The sequence below is a fragment of the Saccostrea echinata genome, unplaced genomic scaffold, assembly GCF_033153115.1.
Source record: "Saccostrea echinata isolate AGI-Se365-2 ecotype Australia unplaced genomic scaffold, CSIRO_AGI_Sech_v1 ptg000016l, whole genome shotgun sequence".
NCBI lineage: Eukaryota > Metazoa > Mollusca > Bivalvia > Ostreida > Ostreidae > Saccostrea > Saccostrea echinata.
Window position 1 is genome coordinate 28,327,448 of NW_026889765.1, and position 23,098 is coordinate 28,350,545.

The 23,098-nt window shown below is 33.2% G+C and overlaps 1 protein-coding gene across 2 annotated transcripts; it reads left to right on the forward strand.

The window, feature by feature from the left end:
* The first annotated feature begins 1,891 nt into the window (after positions 1 to 1,891).
* LOC133188622 (monocarboxylate transporter 13-like) lies at positions 1,892 to 21,886 on the forward strand. 2 transcript variants are annotated; one of them, XM_061324119.1, is made up of 7 exons: positions 1,934 to 2,420; positions 2,540 to 2,683; positions 2,828 to 3,082; positions 3,192 to 3,569; positions 4,541 to 4,666; positions 20,910 to 20,981; positions 21,517 to 21,886. In XM_061324119.1, the coding sequence occupies exons 1-7, from the start codon at positions 1,970 to 1,972 to the stop codon at positions 21,744 to 21,746; spliced, it is 1,656 nt and encodes a 551-aa protein (XP_061180103.1). In that variant the 5' UTR covers positions 1,934 to 1,969; the 3' UTR covers positions 21,747 to 21,886. The 2 variants fall into 2 exon arrangements, with proteins under 2 accessions (XP_061180102.1, XP_061180103.1); XM_061324118.1 differs by lacking the exons at positions 20,910 to 20,981; positions 21,517 to 21,886 and adding an exon at positions 5,302 to 6,116 and having other exon boundaries at positions 1,892 to 2,420.
* The last annotated feature ends 1,212 nt before the right edge of the window (positions 21,887 to 23,098 follow it).

Consider the following 23,098-nt stretch of genomic DNA (forward strand, 5'->3'; position numbering starts at 1 on the left):
CATAATTCATATTTATGAAATTTTAACGCCAGTTGAAAGATCGGGGGTTCCCTAAATGTTGGCCCTTTCAAAATAAGTGATTAAAGGTCCTTGTTATTAGCTATTGTTACATTATCAGTAATGACATGTCTGTCAGGACTATAGTTGTAGGGTGAAGAAGAACATGTAGGAGTACATCTAAATTACTAAATCCTACATATATTTACAATCTTACATGTATAATTTAAATGTTGAAAACCAATTGAAACGAAATCGATGAAATAAATCCGGTCTGTCAGATGTTCTGATGTAAAGTGTGATATACATAATTGAACAAATAAATTATCACTAATTAATGGTGCTGAAGTGATAAATCTTATTTTCTCAAAATACTTCAACTAGAAAAAGATAAAATGGAGCAATTTGAAAGACAATAAAGCAACAACAAAAAATTAAAACGGATTTTTGAAGAATAAGCATTTGGAGTTCCTATAAATTATATATATATATATATATATATATATATATATATATATATATATTTATCTATCTATATCTAAATATATATATATATATATATATATATATATATATATATATATATATATATATATATATATATATATATATATATATATATATATATATATATTTATCTATCTATATCTATATCTATATATATATCTATATATATATATATATATATATATATATATATATATATATATATATATATATATATATATATATATATATATATATATATATATATATATATATATATATATATATACATGTATATCTATAGAACAGAAGGGCATATATCAATGCTACTAAGTTTTGCCATCAAAAATACTCATTTATATTCATATAAATAGAAAGATTATTCGTCAGATAAAATTCAATGAAATACTTAAAAATCATCAACACTGTAGTTCATTGTTTATGTTATAATTTTTGACATAAACACGAACCATTTTCCTCATTTTTTCTGAAAATGTACCAAGAAGACCTCAAACTTGGACAATGTCTTTTTCATTTTACAACTGAATTTTGTAGGAAAGATAAAACTTGCAAAAATAACATCCCAAAACATGACATGCATACTGATTTCAAGGACAGTTTTGATCTCTTCTTAAAACGCAGATATCCTAATGAATTGTTATTGCAATTTCATGCTAACAACGGGTATACAATGAACATTAGCATATGCAGGATCACGAATGGATTTTCCAAAACTCGAATTTTGATAGTAAATAATAAACAAATTACTCGAAATAGTAAAGGAATACCCAGTTTATTATGCGTCTTAAAATTGTGTAACTTTATCTTTTCAATTGGCCAAATTAATTGGATACCTAACAGACATGAAAGTTTTAAATTTATTCATTTTTATTACTTTTTTCATTTTTTTTAATCAGTAAGAGGACATTTTTATTGTTAAAAACTTTCTGGTGAAATCTAAGTGTTAAAGCTAATATATGAAAATGGAGGGGTGCAAGAGAAGGACCGGACCGGACACTTTTTTCCAGCTTACCGTTTGTCAATTTCTATTCTAATGCATTGTATATGAGTTGACATGACTGATGATATAAATTGGATATATCCTAAATCATGATTTGCAAATTTGTGCTTCATATAATTTCTTAATCTTTCGAGACATTGCGCTTTTGACAGGAAACTCAAGAACCAACCATCAGATCATAACTTTTCTGCTGTTCCTTAGAGCTTTCTTGTTTAGCCAGTTTTAATCTCCCTGAATTCCAATGAAAATTTTGAATAAATTCATAGCAAAAGAAGGAACGCATAAATAAATGTTTAATTATCTCATGACATTTAATTCTTGTCATTTTGCGCAGACTCAAAGTTTCTTCCCTCCGTGTACCTCTTTTTTAAACTATAAATGGGTATCATGCAACCGAAATCTTCTAAACAAAATAATTTTATCGCCAGAGTCAAAATCTTTACCTCCAGATTACGGTTTCATTGAATGGAGAGGGAGACTGCACTCCCTAAGGACGATCCTGAGGTTGCTACATATAGGGAGACAGAGGAAGTAGGAATAAGTAGTAAAGACGGAGAAAATGAAGAGGAACCCGAATCAGTTGTCGATGGCGTCTCTGGCAGTGATACCAATGAGGTGGAAGTGGGGAAAAATATTGACGAGCTCAGCCCAAATATTTCTTGTCCAGAACTGCCCAAAGTTCTTCTCCATCGTATTTTAACGGATGCACATTGTCCGAAACCCACTGAACCTGCGAAGAAAGATGGTGGTTTTTGTTGGATAATCGTCATCGCTAGTTTTCTGTCATGGTTCTTGTTTGCCGGTACCCGAAGCAGTATTGGACTTATCCAGGAAGAATTTGAGAAGAGATTAAAAGACAGCCCCACGGGACTATCGTGGACAGGGGCAATGGTAAATGCCATTCCTCTTTTACTAGGTATGTGTTATGTTTTATAGCCAAATTACTTTTAATTAGTAAATTGAATATTTATTAAATGTTGAGTCTTTTACCAAATACTACATTGGTGTATATGTATTTATATTTTATTATTTCAGCTCCAGTTATATCAGTTTTAACGAGAATCACAAGCTGCGGATTTCTGACATCTTTAGGCGGCGTCATCACTTTTGCTGGATTTTTGCTGGTGACATTCACTGACACAGTACCTTTGATTTTAGTAGGTTTGGGACTATTTCCTGGTAAGAAAAAAGTCATGCTATTTGACTTTCTAATGAATTAAATTTTAACACTTTTTGCCATTTTAAAGCAATTTAAATCATTTTTTTTATTTCGATACAACCTCAAAATATTTTGAATATAAACATTTGAACCTTTTTTGTCAGGCTTGGGGTTAGGCCTAATGGCACTTCCATCAACATTTATGGTCAGTGATTGTTTTGATAGTAGACGAGGTCTTGTCATAGCATTGAGTACTGCTGGTGGAGGTTTGGGATTCATTGTTTTCCCGATCTTGTTCTCCTTTATGGTCAACTTTTATGGTCTAAAGGGAACGCTTTTGGTCTGTTCTGCTCTCTACCTAAACGGGTTTCTCTTCGGTATTATATACCGTCAAAAGGAAAAGCAACCAAAGAAAATCGGTGAATAAGATTAGTTTAATCATATATGACAATACTTTTATTTTAACATACTAGAAGCTATATATTGTATAAAAGCCATTTCAATAAAACAAAGTAAATCTCATTCCAGAAAAAAAATCAACTTTCTCAGAAATGAAGAGGACCTTTTGCGACAAAGATGTCTTCTGTTCCTATAACTTCTTTCCAATGATATTTTCAAACATGATGTTTGGTGCCTCCGACACCATTCCATTCCTGTTTATACCTTCAAAGGCCGAAAGACTTGGTTTCTCGTTGGAATTGTCGGCCATGTTGATTTCTGCTATTGGTTTTACTAGCATCACTGGAAGAATAGGGATCGGAATTCTCACTGGGAAATCTCAGTGCAGACGACTAGGATCCTTCATCGCTGCATTTCTCATTAGTTCGGTTTCTATGGCTCTGTACGCCTTTGCAGAAAGATACGTTATTCTTATCATAGGTAGTTGCGTTTTTGGAGTGTCAACAGGTATGTTTTCTGTAGAATAACCTCGTTTTGTAGAATTATCAATTTCTTCATTGAAAAGAGGAGAGAAAAATGTAAATGTTAACAATCCTTAGCTGTATTTTTGACATCTAATCATTAGGTTTATTTCAGGGCGAGTACACAGGATGACCCGCTTTATGTAATGTATAATGAAAGTAATCTTCTAACGAGAACACAGTTGTATCTTCTCTTTTTAAAAAAAATATCTTTTCATTTTTCGTATTCATTACAACTACGTTTTTAAACATTACATATACCTTGATGAAATAAAATTCTTACATATATTTTAATAACATATTAACCATACATATTTTCGGATAACTCTTATGTTGAATAAATTACATTGAATTTTAGCTTTATGGTCAATTACAGATAAGCTTATGCGATGGTAAGGTGTCCGTCATCTGTCTGTCTTTTAACAATTGACAAGTTCAAAATGCTACCTCAAATTTCATTAAACTTGGTACATAAGTAGACTACACCTTGATAAATGATTTTTTATATTAATTTTTGATTTCAATGTACAGTATTACTATGGTGAGAAAAAAAAATTGTGAAATTCTTTCAAATCACTACTACTCCTTTAGTTTTCACTATGAGTCATCATTCTGTATTCATCCGATTTTATATTTGATTTCCACCATGGGTACTAAAAATTAAAATTTTCGTGAGATTATTCCAAGCAATATATTACTCTAATGTTTTGTTTGACTTTTTATCATAAGTACAAACCAGAGACTTGTTAAAACACATTGTGGTAAAATAAGCATAAAAAATTGAATGATGCTCTTTTTTCACAAACATCTTTGATAATGGGGTGAATTTTATTCATGCCGAACAAGTTACAAGAAAAGTTAACTTAAATTATTAACTTGTTCAAATGATACATGTACATGTAGTTATGATTTATATTAGCAATATTCAAAGCGTATTTCTCTTTTCATTTGATTTAGGTTCCCTTTACAGCCTACAATCTATGGTTTTGATAGACCTGTTTGGTATTGACAGATTAGTAACCAGTTATGGCGTGATCAATTTAAGTTTTGGAGTCGGATCTTTGATGGCCGGTCCAGCGACAAGTAAGTTTTTAGTTCCACGATATAGAATATCAAACGGATGCAAAGACATATAATTAATCAACAACAATGATAGTTAATGCCCTGTCGTTTAAAGCATAAAAATTCCACATCTGTCATTACTGTTTAATTAATTAAGATAAATATATATGAGTAGGTGTATTCAGTAGATTTTGTACCTTAGCTCTTTTTCTCTTATATACCGGAAAGTATGGGTAGGAAAGGTTTTAAAAAGACATGAGCAAAACTTTTGCACGTATGTCATTAAAACCGAAGTGTAAAATTAGCCATATGTATTCCTAAAAAAAACTAATACAAAAGCGAAATAAAAAAAAAAGCAAATTCAACCCTGTCAACCTTTCATTTTCTACCTTAAAGGGTAAACTCTAAAAGGAACTAAATAACCCTCATGTATGTTTCCAATGCAATTAATAATCTGTTTTTGTCTTTAACAATTAAGAATATGATAAAACACTCTAAGTGCCCCTATTTCAAGACAGAAGACGCAAAAATGACGGAAACTGGCAGGTTTGATCTGTTGTTAATAAAGGAAAAGTTGAATAACTATGCTACCAAAAAATCATATACCTTTATAGCAGAAAAGTTTATTTATCTATGTATCTTCTGAACATTTTTAGGTGCTTTGTCTGTGCTAGTGGATGACGCCGACTTTCCTTTCTATACCGCTGGAGTAATGATGGCCTTGGGTGCCGTGTCCTTGGGCTTCACTAAATGTTCTTGTAAAAGACTGAAATCAACACCACAGAGTGATTTGGAGTCTTCTGACTTGAGTGCGATCTTCGTCATTAGTCACACACCTACTATCGGGGCACCTGCTGCTTAAAAATAGAAAGATCATCGCTCGCTGCTTTCAGTCAATCTGGATACATAATAGTTCCGAAATAAACTTTGTTGCTTTGCTTTTGATATCCAGGTCAAACTTTTTTCATCTAGATTCATTTGATTTTTTGGACAAAATTGGGTGAGACTCCAAAGTTTGCTTTTCAAAAGAAAAAAAATCTACACAAAAAGATCCTTTATATTTTAAAAGATATGAAACTTAAATACTATTGAGACCATACAAAGTAAATTTAGTTACTTCTATAGCTAATGTTGGTAATTTTCTGCGATTTTTGCGAGTCTCATGAATTTGCAAAACCTTTGTTCTTAAAAAGCATGCTAAGTGCACTTTTTTGATAATGCATTTGCTCTTGGGTTTATAGAATGTTAAGGAATTGAATCTTTATATTTAGATTATCATTATTATTCACAATATAAACAGAGACCAGGAATTAGTAGTAATATGTTAATTTTCAATCAATGATTTTTATTATGATTACAAAAAGAAAATGATGGCATATACCTACAATGTAACACTTAAGTCTTATTCCGATATAACTTTAACTATTGTTATGTATATTCTTTTGGGGGTGCAATAAATTTGATCAATAATCCTGATTTTTAATATATTTCTGGGAGAAGGCGGAGAAGAAGAGAGATAAGGGTACATTTCTAGAATTCTACATATTTATGTGGATGATCTAAGCTTTATTCAGAATAATTTTATCTGAATTTTAGAAAAAAAATTATAAATAGGTGAATTGGAGGACTTTTGAAAAGTTGATTAAATACATGATTTCCATATTTTGGTTTATAATTTATACTCATTTTAAAAATATGCAATCTTTATTCTAAATATGTTTTGTCCACAAACAAATCTCTCTCTCTCTCTCTCTCTCTCTCTCTCTCTCTCTCTCTTAAAATTGTTGTAAGCATGTATTTCTTGTATGAAAAATATAATATTGTTTTAAGATTAAATATATCCGTTTATTCCAGTTCTTACATACAAATGTTTTACTGCAATCATTCAATACATATACAGATGTACAAGCTTTACAATTTTGTTAAAAGACACAAGTAATTGTTTATATAAAAAACATTTACCTGCATACTCCCTATTTACATAAATGTTTTAAAAAAAGTTTATATCAGATCGTAGACATGTTTCTTGCTTTATGACCTTTTAGAAAATTTTATCTATTGTACTAAGCAAAATAGCGGAACGCCTTGTCTAATGTGGATAATATACTTTGATTGGTATGCTGAAATTTTAATATTTATATCCTAATACTTCTCCATTATAATCTGATACTTCGACACTACATACTGAGAGTTTGTCTTAATATGAGTGTGCTTCAATTTATTATGGTACTTAGACATTTTAAAATTCCTATTTATGTAGATACTTTATAATTACAAAAAAATTGCACGACGGCTTAAATCTCTTATTTATAAAACCCCCTTCCCCTTGAACAGCGGAGTGGGGGGGGGTTTAATGATTGGGTCTCCGTCCGTCTGTACTTCCGTCCTTCCATCAGTCCGTCCGTTACGCTTTGGGGTACGCAACTCCTCTTATACCACTGAATAAAATTTAGTAAGACTTTCACAGAATCTTTCTTACATAGTGCCATTGTGCACCTCCTATTTTACTTTTTGATCGGAAATATATACTCGGGATTCCCATAGCAAAACATAGACACCAGTCTGCCATTTTTTTTCTGTAATATTGGGGGGTACCCATCTCTTATCCGCAACTCATCCAATACCACTAAATAAAATTTAATGATACATTCACAGAACCTTTATTACATAGTGCCATTGTGACATCCTACTTTATGATATTAAGAATTTTCCATAGCAAAAAAAATGGACTTTGCCATTATACTCATACGGGATCGGGGTTATCATTTTGGTGAGCTCAGTGCTCACAGTACCTTAGTCCGAAATATCTTACGTTTTCCTGGCCTTTTTTTACGATTTGATATTTTACGTTGGAGGCGGCGAATTCCCAGTTTTAGTAATGGCGCCGGTTCTGACGTTTTCCTGGCACGTAAAATATCAAATCGTAATAAAGCCAGGAAAACGTCATAAATTTCGGACTAACAGTACCTCTAGTTCTGGTTTTGGTGTATAGCTTGAACATTCATTAGAAATGGACAATTCAGTCTACGGAAGATATCAGGAAAAACAATAGTCAGGCAGCTAATACAGTTTGAGAAGCTCACTATTTCCAACAAAATAGAAAAAGCCGTAATCCGAAGAAAAAAATCATTTCAATTTGCGTAGACCTATTTATTTTTAGGTCTTCATTTACTTTGTTCGTAGGCACATATCGCAATGCTGTACACAACGGAAGTGTGTTTTCATATGAAGTTCAAATTTAATATACAACTGTGCAAAGAAAAAAACGTCTTTTACAGAACAATGAAGTAGCAACGTATATATAACGACTAATTTGTCTTTATAGTTTTAATGAATAACAAATATGATTATGATGTGTTTTTTTCAGATTGTATTACTCATATGCATGAAAGACCAGGCCCCAAGACCATAAACTGAGAACAGACTAATGTCAAGATTTAGATATTTAATATCTCAATTTTTATATCAGAAAAATCATTTATAAATTGCACAAGTTTGTACAATATTCAAATACAAACTCATTCTGAAAAATTGATTTTATTTTCAAAATTATTTTACAAGTTGTACTAATTTGAAATTTTGATTTAAGTCTGTTCTCAGTTTATGGTCTTGGGGCCAGGATATGTTTTATAAACACAAATGCCCAGAGTAGCTATCTCTAATGAAAGACAATAAATTAAATGGGTTTAATCAAACTACAAAATAATAACACGAATTAAACTGTCAACATGGCCGTAGGAACCGGGGGGCACGGGGGGACCCAATAATTTTGTCGATATAGAGAATACTCAGAAAACATAGCTACTATGCTTGTGCCCCTCAATAATACGTCTGATGATTTTTTTTTATTTTATTTTTTTATTATTATTATTATTATTATTTTTTTTTTTTTTTTTTTTTTTTTTGCTTATGAAGGAAACAAAACCTTAGATTGATTGATCAATTGTATGTTGTTTTACGTCCCATTTGAGAATTTTTCACTCATATAGAGACGTCACCATATACCGATGAAGGGCTTCAAATTTTGACCTTTACTCGGCACTCAGGGCCATCGAGCAGTGAGGGATCTTTATCATGCCAACGCCTTCCGTGACACGGGGCCCCCGTTTTTAAGATCTCATCCGAAGAACCCACAACTTTCACCTCAAAGTGCCGAGCGCATGGCGAAGGAACAGTTGCTACCCATTTTTTATCGACTTAGGTCAGTCGCGGAAGAGATTCAAACTCACGACCTCACGATCACGGAGCGAGCGCTCTACCGACTGAGCTACCGTGAACGGTAGAAAACATTAGACAACTCCAGTTATATATGGCAAAAAATATTGATGGTCTAATATAAATCTCAAACTCTGTCAAATATAAAGGTTCTAAATACTATGGTTCAAAAGTTATTATTAAGGATTAAGTTTATGACAGAATAACACACACACACACTCACACGATCTCGCGAGGCATAGAAATAAATTACACAACACGGGACAGTTTGATATTAAAATGAAAGGTACTGTGAGCACCAGGCTCACAAAATGATGTCCCTCCACTACCATATGAGTTTGATGGTGAAGACCATTTTTTGCTGTGGGAAACCCAAACTATCTGTCTGATCAGAATATGATATAGAAGATGCACTATGTGATAAAAATTCTGTGAAAGTCTCATTCAATTTTATTCAGTGGTATGGGAGGAGTTGTGGATAAAAGATCGGTATCCTCAATATTATACAAAGAATAGCAGTGGCCGTATTTTGCCAGGGATACCCCAAATATATATGTGTCGAAATGGCACTATGTAATAAAGATTCTATGAAAATCTCATTGAATTGTATTCTGTGGTATAGAATGACTTGTGAAGAAAAGATGGGTATCCCAATATTAAGGAAAGATGGGTGCATGTTTTGCCATGGGAAACTCGAACAGAAAGAATGGCAGTGTCTATGTTTTGCCCTGGGAAACCCAAAATATCTGTCTGGTCAGGATATAAAATAGGAGGTGCACAATGGCACTATCTTATAAAAATTTTGTGAAAGTCTCATTAAATTTTATTCAGTGGTATAGAAGGAGTTGCGGATAAGAGACGGATACCCCCAATATTATAGAAAGAATCGCAGTGGCCATATTTTGCCATGGATACTCCAAATATATATGTGTCCGATCAAACGTAGAAAAGGAGATGCACAATGCATGGAGTTATGTAATTAAAATTTGGTGAAAGCTTCATCAAATTGCACTCAGTGGTGTTAGAAGAGTTGCGGTTAAAGGAAGTGTGACGGGTATAATGACAAAAAAATCCTCATCACTATATATCCCCACTTTTCAAGATGGGAGTTATAATAATTAATGCTCGTTACATGCTTGTTGCAGGTGCCATAACAGTATTACGTTGGAGGTTCACGTCAAAATATTTACGATGCAAAACAATTCTTAAATTTACAATCCCATTTCGGGTATTTTTTGCACGAGACTTGGACTGATTTTTTTTATGAGATGAAAATCTATATGTAAACTTTCTGATTGTACCAGATTTATTAAAATTTTGGGCGTGCTGAATTTCATGGGTGTTGTATTTGAAGGGGGAGTGATCAGGCCCTGTACTTAATTTTCAAGAACCTCTCAACTTCGACCGAAACAAACTTGCGTGTCATGCTGGATGGCAATGCGTTTTTGGTGCTAAAATGTATACAGATATTTGAAAATGGATACTCTCAAAAGTTTGTTTTATACCGCCTGGATTTAATACTGTAGTGCCACCTGCAGACTTCTAGATTCAGCATCGAATAAAAACCTGAATTGTTGCAAACCTGTAATAAATGTCTAAATTTTAAATTGTTATAATTCACGGTATAATACCTCAAACCAAATGATCGGGAATACAATTTGTTCGACCCAAACAATATCAAATCACTACGGAAGCCCATTTAGGACCTATCAAAATTATTTTGAATTCGATATAACGAATTATTGAATTTGCTAAAAAGAATTTAATTCGTTATAACAATTTCCTTGAATTCGTTATAACGAATTAAATCTGTTATAACAAATTTGATGAATTTGTTATAACAAATTCAACAAATTTGTTATAACAGATTTAATTCGTTAAAACGAATTCTAAAACTTGTTATAACGAATTAAATTCGTTTAAACGAATTCGACAAATCGTTATATCGAATTCATATAAATTTTTCTACCGACCCTGAATGTTGAATTTGATTAAACGAATTTAATTCGTTATAACAAATTTAAGAATTTGTTTAAACAAATTTAATTTGTTATAACAAATTTTAGAATTCGTTTAAACGAATTTAATTTAATATAACAATTTTTTGAATTCGTTATAATGAATGCAACAAATTTGTTATAACATATTAAATTCGTTATAACGATTTCAAAGAAATTGCTATAACGAATTTAATTCGTTATAACAAATTTGACAATTCTATATATGGAATTCAAAAACATTTGTTGATAGGTCCTAAATGGACTTCAGTAATTAACAGACCATGGAAGATTCTTAATATATTTCTATACATATCATGTAACTGTCGTGTAAAATTCATAATACAGTTATTTGGTTTAAAGAAGTTCTCAACATATTTTCAGATGTCATAAAAGAGAGGCTGTTCTCGTATAATCTAGCTCTCGGTTGTTTGATCAAAGCTAAAAATGTCTAGAAATTACTAAATAGTGGAGATAATTTGATGTAAAGTAAAACACACTATCATCGTGTTATTACATGGATGTCCCCATCTTTATCACATAAAATGCTGCTGTTGCGTATCTTTTTATTTTCTGTCACATTGTTTTCATTACAAATGCTTACTGTAGTCCTGTATTTTACAGTGTGTTATATAATTGTCTTTCACGTGTGTGTTATAGATATAGATGTTTATAGATACATCAACATCATAAAAAGAAGATCTGATCAATTCTCGCATATTACATTAAGTGAGCCATTTCTTATAATTAAGGCAAGTTTGAGATTTTCAGTCTTGAATTAATTAATTTTTATGCTAACTGCTTGTCTGGTTTGACTTGCTATATGCTTGAGTTAGATGGACATTAGCTTTTAATATATATATATATATATATATATATATATATATATATATATATATATATATATATATATATATATATATATATATAAGTTTGGCTTTCCAGAAAGCTTGAAATGTCATCTCTTTGCTTTCGAATAAGAAGTGGATTTATTTTATTTGGGTTTTGAGTATAATTAGTATTAGTATGTCTGTAGAATAAACTGTTTCAAAGTACCAGTACACAGTTGTTCTGCCAGAGGGCGGCTCCTATTTGTATCTCTTTACAGTCGCTTTCTCGGACAACTGCCAAGAAGCTTTCAGTAAAGCACCTCAATGGCTTTCCCAGACTCTTTCTTAATTTAGTCCTAAAAATCGGAGTCAGGGGAGAAATACAACTAATTAAAATTACTGTCTTTGCCTGAAACTTTCATTCAGATTTAACAATCTTGTAAGTATAGTAAATTCAATTCTTAAAGAAAATACGAATAGCACAGCATATAGGAAAACACCCATGTAATGATTCTTGATGATCTCCATTTCAAATCCTGCAGTTAGTTGTGCTTTTAAGTTCTAAAATTTGCTTTCATTGAAATACTTTTGCTGATCTTTTTAATTTTACACCAGGCAGTAAATTATCGAATGACTACATATAAAAGTAATTTTTTTCGCCGTTAATTCAAAGTTTAAAAAAAACAGTAAAAGACATATTAATTGAATTAAAATAGCGTGAACCACCATTTCTTATTTTTTTAATAGAGAAAACATAATCTATAAATAACTTTGTTTCTAGTGCTGATTCTAATAAAATGAACAGCAATCGCTAGATCATCAGTATGCAATCGCTAGTCGTTATTACCAGATCATCAGCTAATATATATAGAACTTCGGAATTGCCAGTCTTTATGTACCAGACTACCAGCTAATTAATGGCAGCTCACATTAGAATTTCACTTCCGGCTTTCAATCTTAATGTGTCATGTGTGAGATGACAATCAATTCCTGGCCACACGCTCTCAATTCCTTGCGGTGTGGAAACAAAGACGCAAGAGCGACAACACTAGTATACTAAGGCCATAAAGCGAGGGCGCGAGTGCAACAAAGGGAAGGAGAAAGATTGGACATTGTTTCTCTCGAATTCTTGCCCTAGCATTCTCGCCCTTTAGCTTTGCGCCCCTCGTATTTTCGATTTTCGAGCAAAGAACCGATGGAGCCAGTTGCTTCATGAATACTCCATTCTAATCTCTATAATAATTCATTTCTTACTGATAATGCATCTCTTTCAAAGGACATAGTTTCCTCAGACTCATAGACGCTTAAATAACAGAAGAAAATTGTGTAGGATTTACATTTCAGCGATAAGGATTTTGTTGTTGTTGTTGTTGCTCTATCTTAATTGCCTAGGTCAAACATTAAAATAGATTGCGTGCCATAGAAAAGTAGCTACAGTAAGTGTAGGAAGAAGAAAAGACACTATTTAGCACTGACAGGTAAGCTTGATGGACTTGAAGTCCTTATTATGTAAGAATAAAAGCCATTAATGCATGGTGGAGTACACAGTTTGTTTTATATGCAGCTAGGTATGTGTTATAATTACAATGCAAAGTGTTACACCAAAAATATTAAGTTATACCGACAAAAAATCAAGATACTGGAGAAAAGCATGCAAGGAAAAGTGAATGTGTTGTAATGAGGACTAACAGTAATTAAGAGTGATGAGGGCTATCCAAGAGTAACACACAAAAGAAAGAAAGAAAACAAGGGCTACAATTAAATGGCAAGGTTAAAGAGAAATAGTATAGGTCAGATTATTGACAGCTGTCAGAGAAAACAATTTATGAATAGAATGTCACAGAGGAATTAATATGCCATCAGCCCCCCCCCCCTTCCTTTCCCTAATCAAGAAAGACAAGGCACAATGAATATTATGAAACAAACCAGTGTTTCACAAAGCACAGACATTATGATCCTACAGAGAATATTAAATAAAAATTAAAAAGTACGTCACGTGAATAATTTCTTGGAGGAATACGTAATCAATTATGACTTTTTTTGTCGTGTATGTTTCTTTTCCCCCCGACACTTAAGCCCAGTTCCATCAAGCTATCAGGAACGTAGACAAATTGCTGCTCGTGGGGGTGTGATTGTAGTGATACCACGCTGAATTCAGAATCTCACTTCCGCCAACAGTTCTGTAATATATTAAGCAGCAAGTTAAAATGATATCATAACAAATTCTTATACCTCCCATTAATATTTGTCCAAACGTCGGATGCTCTGCACGCTAGTCAGACGGTCTTACTGAGGGGAAATAGGAATAACTGGGTAAGCCTGGCTTTTATTTGTTTTTATTTAAAACATTGACCGCGCTGTAAAAATGTCAAGAATCAAAGGAATTGAGAAAGAAATACACATTTCAATTTTCAAAAATAATATTCGTTTAATTGAAAAACTGACTATTTTTAAATTTAAAAAAAAAAGTAATACGATATGATTTATAATTTTTGTGAAAGCTGTTTGATTCAAGTTTCCTTGTATTATCCCTGACTTACAATCCATTTTGAACATTGAAAATCTGCGCAGTAAAATGTAAAACTCTTATGATTTGATATCTTTGTAAAAAATGAATATTATATTTTTTATATCATATCTTTGGCCAAATGCTAGTAATAATTACACTATGCTGATTTGTTTTAGAGAGAGAGGAAGAGAGAGAGAGAGTTTTTTGGGAGAGGGGACTTTTAATCGAATAAATATATATTAAATGAAATTAGAGGGGAAGATAGCTATGAGGTTTCTACTTGAAGACATCCCATTCTGCTTTCCCCCTTCCAACCACAGGCACTTGTTTCGTCTTTGGGGCACCCCAATTTTACCACAGGGGGTGCCCCGTATACGAAATAAGTGCCTATGCTTCCAACTCTATCACATCACTTGTTGAGAAAATAAACTTACATGTATGAACCTTAACGTACTGTATCACTTACAAGGCCGTCACCAAGGTGCGTTGGGTGAGATCGAACTCCCGTTTAGGGGAAAAAAATAAAATAACCCTGAGAGCAGTGTAAAAGCCCTTCAACGGTATATGGTGACGTCTCATATGAGAAAAATAATCTTTCAAAGGAAGCAAAAACCACAACAATCAATCAATTCAATGCTTGAAAATGACTTTAAGAATACACAAGAACCACACAAAATGGTAATAGTACCATTTCTTAATAACATTTCTGGCTTCTGGGATGAGATACCCCTCCCAGACCTTCCCCGCAACCCCCTTTCCAGAAACGTGGTGACGGTCATCACATATTCTCAAAATTCCAAGGATTGTTAGAGTTAAGTATGAAATAATCAGTATTTCTTCTCATCGTTTTACATTCACAGCGTTTTTCTCTATGCATCGTTGATAGTGACCTATTTATCAAAGGTTAATTTCTGATCTTTTCAAAACGACCCTCATCCCCTTTTGCTGTGATATCTCTTTCTGAAATCCTCGAGCTTAGAATCGTCGACCTAGGAGGTAGCTCTCTGATCATAAAATAAATAATTTTCTGCGATTCCTACCAGTTACATAATTCAGGATTTATATCATTCTAATTGAAAACATTAAATTCTACCACATTGCTGCCTAGGCGTTGGGGGTGTATTCGAGAGGGACCTGTCACGTACATCATTGATAAGAAATGCATAATTACGATGACTAAACAATGATAGTATTTTGCAGATTATATAAAGATGTTATACAGACCATGAATGTTAAAGAGTGTTGGAATTCTTCTTATCCTATGTTTAAAGACTTACATATTCACCTACTTTTCAATCAGTTAGACGATATTTCAAATCAGCCTTTTGAGATTAAAACCCAGAAGTTGTTGAGCACTCGCCTTTGATGTGATTATCAATCTTTCATCAAAAAAATGAAGGCAAACTAATTACGTCTTTTAAAGTTGTAAATATTTTGTTTGGTGGTCATACAAAGGAAAAATATTCCTTCCGTAGATAACAAAGAGTAGTGATTGGGCATCCTTTGGTGTGGTACATACGCTCCTGGGCTTAGACAAGAGGAAATAATTTACAAATCATACCAAAACATAGTGCCGAATTTACAAACACTTCTTGTGATTATTTCCACCTCAATGCAAAGTGAAACGTGGAAAGATAGGCGGAGCGGAATTTTCTGCTATTTACAAAACACACACATCAAAAAAAAAAAAAATACAGCTCGTGTTACTTCCAAGCAAATGATGACAAAATATTATTGGAAACTCGTATAAATAAAAAAAGATAAGATTTATAACAAAATTTTCTTGAGCAAGTTTACGGGTCGATCAGTTTCCATGATAAACTTATCAGCCATGATTTGAGACTTTAACATATAAGAAAATTGTACTTTCACACCTGTTTTGTTTTACTTTTTGAAATAAAATTCAAGAAAACTAAAAATTTGAAGAAAAAGACATATTTATTGGGTAATTCTTAATTAAATAAAATTATAGCAACAAAAGACGTATTATCGAGGCACTTAAATTGTAGTCAGCAACAGCCAATTTGATTTTCAATTGGAATTTCAATGCCCTTGAAAGTTGTGTAATTTATAGCGCTCACAGAGCTGAGTTTAGTTGCAATATAATTAATATATCTATGAAACAGGCACATGTTTTATACTTGTTCATATTCTGTCTGGTGTACGAAAATATTTATGTTATATTTTGTTTCATGATTAAGCGAGTTTTAAAGTGTATCCTTAAATCTAAATTTAAAAAAGTGGCTTACATTCATTTTCCCCTCTGGAAAAAAACAGAGAAAAACATTTACATGTATCTCTCTCCCTCATTCCTAAAATAACACCCTTGATATTCCACTTATATTTGTATCATTTTGTTCGTTTGTTTGTTTGGGGGGGGGGGGGGGGTATTAAATTCCAGTATGCACGTGCAATATATATTTTGTGTTTAAAATTTATGTAAATAAACTTGGGGGGTGGGGGGGTCTTTAATACTATTTTTCAAATAACTTAGTCTCATTCTTAAAAACATTCATATAAATATTATTAACAAAATAATTGTGTTTTTATTTGTTAATTTATTCATAGGGTACGCATACCTCTCTCTCATATCTGCAACTATATTGCATATATTTATACATGTATGTTGTCTTGTGTTTTTCACTTGCATCATGTAAATTATGATTGTCATGATAAGAAAAAAATAATACGAGTATATACAACATGCAATTAAATCTGATTAAATTTTAAAATGGCATAATATTACGCATGAGGCATTTAATACCGCACCCGTGTAGGTAATTAAGAAAGAGAGTAAAAGTATCCCTGTTTTTTCGGCCTTCAGGTTTTCTTGTCTCCCATTTGCTCTTTATTGATGTTGGCAATTGCAGGGACTGTGCTGCTTACTTAGAGTCAGGGAGACGGCAACCATTCATTTCAGACAAGGAGTCGCCACTGAAACGTACCGCATAAGAAGTAAGTAATCTATTTAACCCTTATCTAATTAAATCTTATATCTGTAAATGAATAATGATTATGTGAGGGCGAATAACTATTTATAGTACACTTTTGAAAATGCATAATTCTCTCTATCACAATGATGCAATGGTTCTTTAAATATTTAATTTTGAGTGTTAAAACTATTTGATTTATCATGACAAATATTGATGAGAGGACAGTTCATTTTTAATATTTAATCATAAAAATGTACATAAGGAAAGGATAAAGCCCTTCTTTTTCCCTGGAGTGTCATTTATACAGTCAATTCACACGAAATTTTACAGCGTTTAAGGCTGCCTTAGACTTAACAAGATTTTCTTTTAATGTTGCAAACTTTCAAAATTACCGATGAATAGAACTTTTAGTAACATAAGTTGGCGTAAAAAATAAATACTCATTATTAGAATATAAAACGTATTAATTCAGACACTAAGCGATAATTGTTACATTTAGTTAATTGCTTCTCAAGCATCTCAGCTAATGATTGTTGAGTTATCACAGAATGTAATGGATCTGTAAATGCTATTATTACGTCAACATGAGCACAATGTGGTGAACAGTCTTCATGTACAAGAAATAAGTAAAATTACGACTACGTGTACGTATACCTTCGCCACACGTCACCGATAGAAATCTCGCGTTCGTTACGATCAGAACAATATTTTCTAGTGTCATTCACGTAATAACAACCAGTCGTATTTATTATATACATATGCGAGAGTGTTTCTAATTATTCCGTTCTGTTCCATACTATACATTGGATAGACAAGGCTTCGGTTTGGATATTTAAGAATCGAATTGAATGAATGTATGTTGTTTAACGTCCCTCTTGAGAATTTTTCACTCATATGGAGACGCCACTACTTGCCGGTGGAGAGCTGCAAATTTTGTCCTATACTCGGCACTTACGGCCATTGAGCAGTGAGGGATCTTTTTCGTGCCAACACCTACTGCGACACGGGACCTCGGTTTATACGGTCTCATCCGAAGGACCGTCTCCACGTCCCACAGTGGGAATCGAACCTGCGACGTAAGGATCAACTCCTTACTTCGCGACTCTAGAGCAGACGCTCTAACCACTGCGCCACGCGGGCGACGGATATTTAAGATATCAACTTTTTAGTCTGCATAATGGAATTAATTGTAGTTTTATACATGCATACTATGTGGAGAGAGAGAAAGAGAGAGAGAATTGAATGTCTTATGCAGAGAGTAATAAAATAAAAGCAAGGTGTTTTTCGTAAACAGCTCTATGCGCATGGGTCATATATTACATCACATGTGATGTGTGTTATTAATGTATTATCACAGCGGGCGGTTACAATAATAATTAGCTGTGGTGAAATATATAAACATATCATGTATAAGAAATAAACAACGGTGATTGGGATAGTTCCCTATATATCGTTACATTGTTTTAGGTGGTCTGACTGTTTACACATCTGTGTATTTCTTGCAATCAATAGCTCGAGTTCTTGAAAATGACATGTCAGATATAAAACATAATTACTCATTTAAAAAAAAAAAACAGAAGCACAAATTACTATTCTTTTTTTACCTTTTGTCAAAAACTGGATTTTGTTAGCGGAAAAAATATTGCCGGACTTTTTGGTGACACGTCTCCCCCCCCCCCCCCTTCCCCGAAAATGTCATGCTGACAACTTCGGTAGTCTAAATGTACACCTCGAAGTCCTCTGTCATTTTTTTTCAAACCCATAATGCACACGTTAAACAGTATACTACATGGAGTTTAACTTATTTTGGGATTCTTGCATGCTTGACTTTAACAATTTTAAACAAAACTGTGATTGTATACTGTTTTGAAGTTTACTATAATGATGCTACTACTGAGGTAAAAGATTTTAAAAAAGACTCATACGTATGTTAACCGAAATCTTTGATTTTGATCAGAGCAAATATCTTTTTTTTTATTTTAAACTCCAAAATTACCGTTCTAAAATAATAAACACGTGAACATAAACGTCTTTCAGGGATCTTTTGAACTTCTAGTAATATTCCATCATCAAATACGTTACCGGATCAATTTGATTTTTAGAAACACGCAGTTTAAAGCGAGATCTTTGAACTCATACGCGACGCTGTGTTGATATACGTGTACATCTGTACTTCTATAAGAAAAAATTGGGGAAAAAATCATTCAATCTAATACACAGAAAATTATTAGGAAGAACTGCATGCAACTGAAAATTTATATATTTTTCCCACATAAAATAGGTTAACTTTGGTATTCCTGCGGGTAAACTGCTGAAAGCGACTTCAGTGGAGCTTTTGTAACCCTACCGTGTGCAAAAACCGAATAGTTCTGGAAACAAAAATGTTATTTTCAGTGCTTTATTCTTTTTTTCAGTATCTAGACATTTTTAAGAGGAACGGTTACCTCATTTTTGCACATTGCACATTGCATCACCTGCATTCGGGGTTTATATCTCTCAGTTGATTCGATACGCAAGAGCATGCTCTACGTAGGTACAATTTCTAAAACGAGGTAAATTATTGACAAACAAGTTGATGAAACAAGAATATCAGCAGTCTCGTTTAAAGTCATCATTTCGTAAGTTCTATGGTCGATACAATAACCTTGTCAGCAAATACAATTTATCATTGAGTCAAATGCTGACTGACGTTTTTCATACTAATTGTTAGGCCATTATTTACACACTGGATTGTTTTCGGATTTTTCCGTTATTTCCCGAACATGTCAAGGATCACACGGCGGGTATGACCGGTCGGCAGGGGATGCTCACTCCTCCATGGCACCTGATCCCACCTCTGATGTTTTGGAGGTCCGTGTTTGCTCTGCTCCTATTTTGCATTGTTTAATGGACTTTTGAGCTTGAATACTGTTCGTTATCTCCATATATTTCATTAAATTCTTCAAGAATATGCCTCTCTCCTCCTGTAATAGTGCATAATAATGATGAGCTTCGGTGCCTCTTCCAAATTTCACGGCCCCTGGATCAGAGTTCTGGTGTTAGGGCGGGTCTCTATTGATCATATAATGAACATGCATTTATTTAATTCTTTGAAAATCTTTTTAGCTCCTTGGAATTAAGCAGACAAACTAAGTGCATCATTATCATAATTTTTAAATAAAACTACTAGCGCATCTTTATTTATATGCTTTTAGTTTAAGCTTAATATTTTGGAAAGCTAAGTGCTTGTTGCCATCGGTTTGGCTTTGAACTCCAGTTAATCGTCAGTACATTGTATTATAGTCGGGGTTATCCTGTGTACTTTTTACTGGTTGTCCCTGGAAAGCTCTCACTGCAATATCGACTTGAATGGAACTCCCAAAAACCTTTACAATTACTACATGTATTATTGTTCTGTTTTCCTTTCTTTTTTAGGAAAAAGGTTAACTTTGTAAACTAAAAAGTGAATTGTATAGGGTTTTTGAGCTTTCAATGGTAAAAAGAACACTTTAAGCCCAAGGAAATTAGAATGGAAGTCGCTTCAGTTTAGTTTCCATAAGCAGCTTTGCAGTTTTAATTATAAAAAGGTCCTCAGATTTTCCAAGAATTAGCATCAGTAACTTAAAAAAAACTGCTTAAGTGGGTTGGTAAAGCTTTTTCTGGCTTGTGGATAAGTGAAGAGCGCCAGATTAAGACACACTAGTAATCGGCGGCACCGAGCAGTTACAAATCTACATGCTTTTATACTGTATATGTAGTTTGAAACCACATTAGCTGTATGTTTTATTCGTAGATTGACAGTGATGGAATCTTTGATTGACAGTTTGAACACAGAGAAATGGACAGAGGTATCGGCAGCAGACAGGGGGGAGGGTAGGTAAAATTGATGCCTTGTTGGGGAGGATTGCAGAACTACATTGTTACTGTCCGCAATTATAATTGGTCTTATGAAGAAAAAACTTTTGATAACATTGCATGTGATTCAATTTTTTTTAAATATGACTATGTTATATTGTACCTAATTATACTAAAAGCGAGAAAAAAATTCAAAATGGAATCTTTGCGGCAGAACAGTTGCTCTCGGGGAAATAAAATTCGGACATAACAGGGAGCCGCAGGTCCATCCATTAAAAATCGATTTTCTGTTGCAAACTTTGGGTATAAATTTCTCGTATGCAGAAGCTTTTCCCCGCCTAAAGTATCCGTTCATTAGACAAATATTTTACTCCTACTCTTGTTGCGTCATTTACCTTTCTGAATACTTATAAAGCGCATGAGAGATATATGTCGGATTGTAATCTGAGGCAGTTTCAGGTACTTGAAAGTGAATATTTGTCTGATGTGAGAAATAAATAACTCAGTCATGAGGTTTTTTCGCAATTAATTATTTTTTCTTTAATTCTGACAGGCTTTGTTGAGTACTCGATCAACAGAAACGCTAAGCAGGTGGACGACACGACGCTCGCTCTGATGATCGCAGACGACTCTGGTAACCCTAAAACCGTCACCCTCTCCTACACGCTTCCCAAAAAGAACCCAGTAAAGAGTGTCAGTCGGTCAGAAATTAAACTGGACGCGGAGGGCAAAAATGTTTTGGGAATTGACCTAGATGGCGACTGTGTTGTTCTGAAGAGTTAATCACGTGATCGACACAATTTCACTTCCTTTTATGAACTACATTTAAGAATGGCTTCTGATTTTCGAGCCACCCCTCTTTTACATTCTCACTGGCTTGTACAAATCTTGCACATATTTTGAATAAAACATTTTAACCACAAGGCGAGTTCACTTTCAATAAATTTTATTTTTTATACTTGTAATATAATTTTTCTTAAGGGATGGATATAATATTATACATTTTTGTGTTTGTTTGCTAAAATACAAGAATATAACACTAATGTTGGAACGCCACCAATTGCCGACAGAAAGCTGCAAATAAACATAGTGAGGGGTATTTCTACTAAGAAATGGTCTCATTCGAAAGACCGGTGTCGCATAATATTTGGTCCGCTTCGTTTAAAGGTCCGGGGGGACCTAATACGATAACATATAAGGTCCGCCCTACCTCTATAATAAAAGGTCCGCCTTCGGTTTAATATGCAGATTTTTCTCCTTTATTGATTCGAAATTAATTTGATTTATTAATCTTTTTAAATTATTTAAGGTATAGTTATTATAAAAGTGTCCCTCCCAGCAAAATAGAGTTCCAGGGACGTACATGTATGTACATTGTATATATACTAAAAGGATCAAGTCTTGCGATATCTCGCTAGTTGCTGGATTTCGTTAGCCAATTTTAATTAATTATATTTCTAATACTATGATATATCTCAGTACAAAACCTCAAATTATCTATCAAAAAATTATTCAAAATTTGATGTTAGCACTGATTAACTGTTAGCTCCATATCGTAGTACATACCTCCCAGGTAGTGCACAAAACAAAAAATATAAAGATGCAAAGATCTGTTGATCGAGTTACTTTATGGGAAAATCATGTACGACATGTGTCTTTTATAGTTTAAGTGATATCAATATTATCATTGCAAAATAAAAAAAAATACATATATATAATACGCATACCTTCACTGGCACATTGTTCAGTATATGGTGTTCGTAAGTCCAACAATGATCATTTCATTACAGTCTCTTTCCTAACAACGTTCGACTTCCACTTCCCAAAAAGAATTTTCATATCTTTCGAAAGATATTTCATTATATTATTAATAATAATTATGCGTAATTCTTACGATTCATATTGTACCTAACTATAAAATAATTGGAGGGTCACTGTGACAGGGACTTGTGTTACGGTGTACTAGCCTATCCCGTTGTTGTTAAAACAACATGTCTGTGCTTTGGGGGTAGGCCTATTGTCTCACCTGACGAAACTTGAAGTCGCATATCCCCCGTGTTTTTATAACCATCGTTTCTTATCCAGTTAAAGACTAACGATTATTTCATTCTACTTGATATTACCCCCGGGTTAAC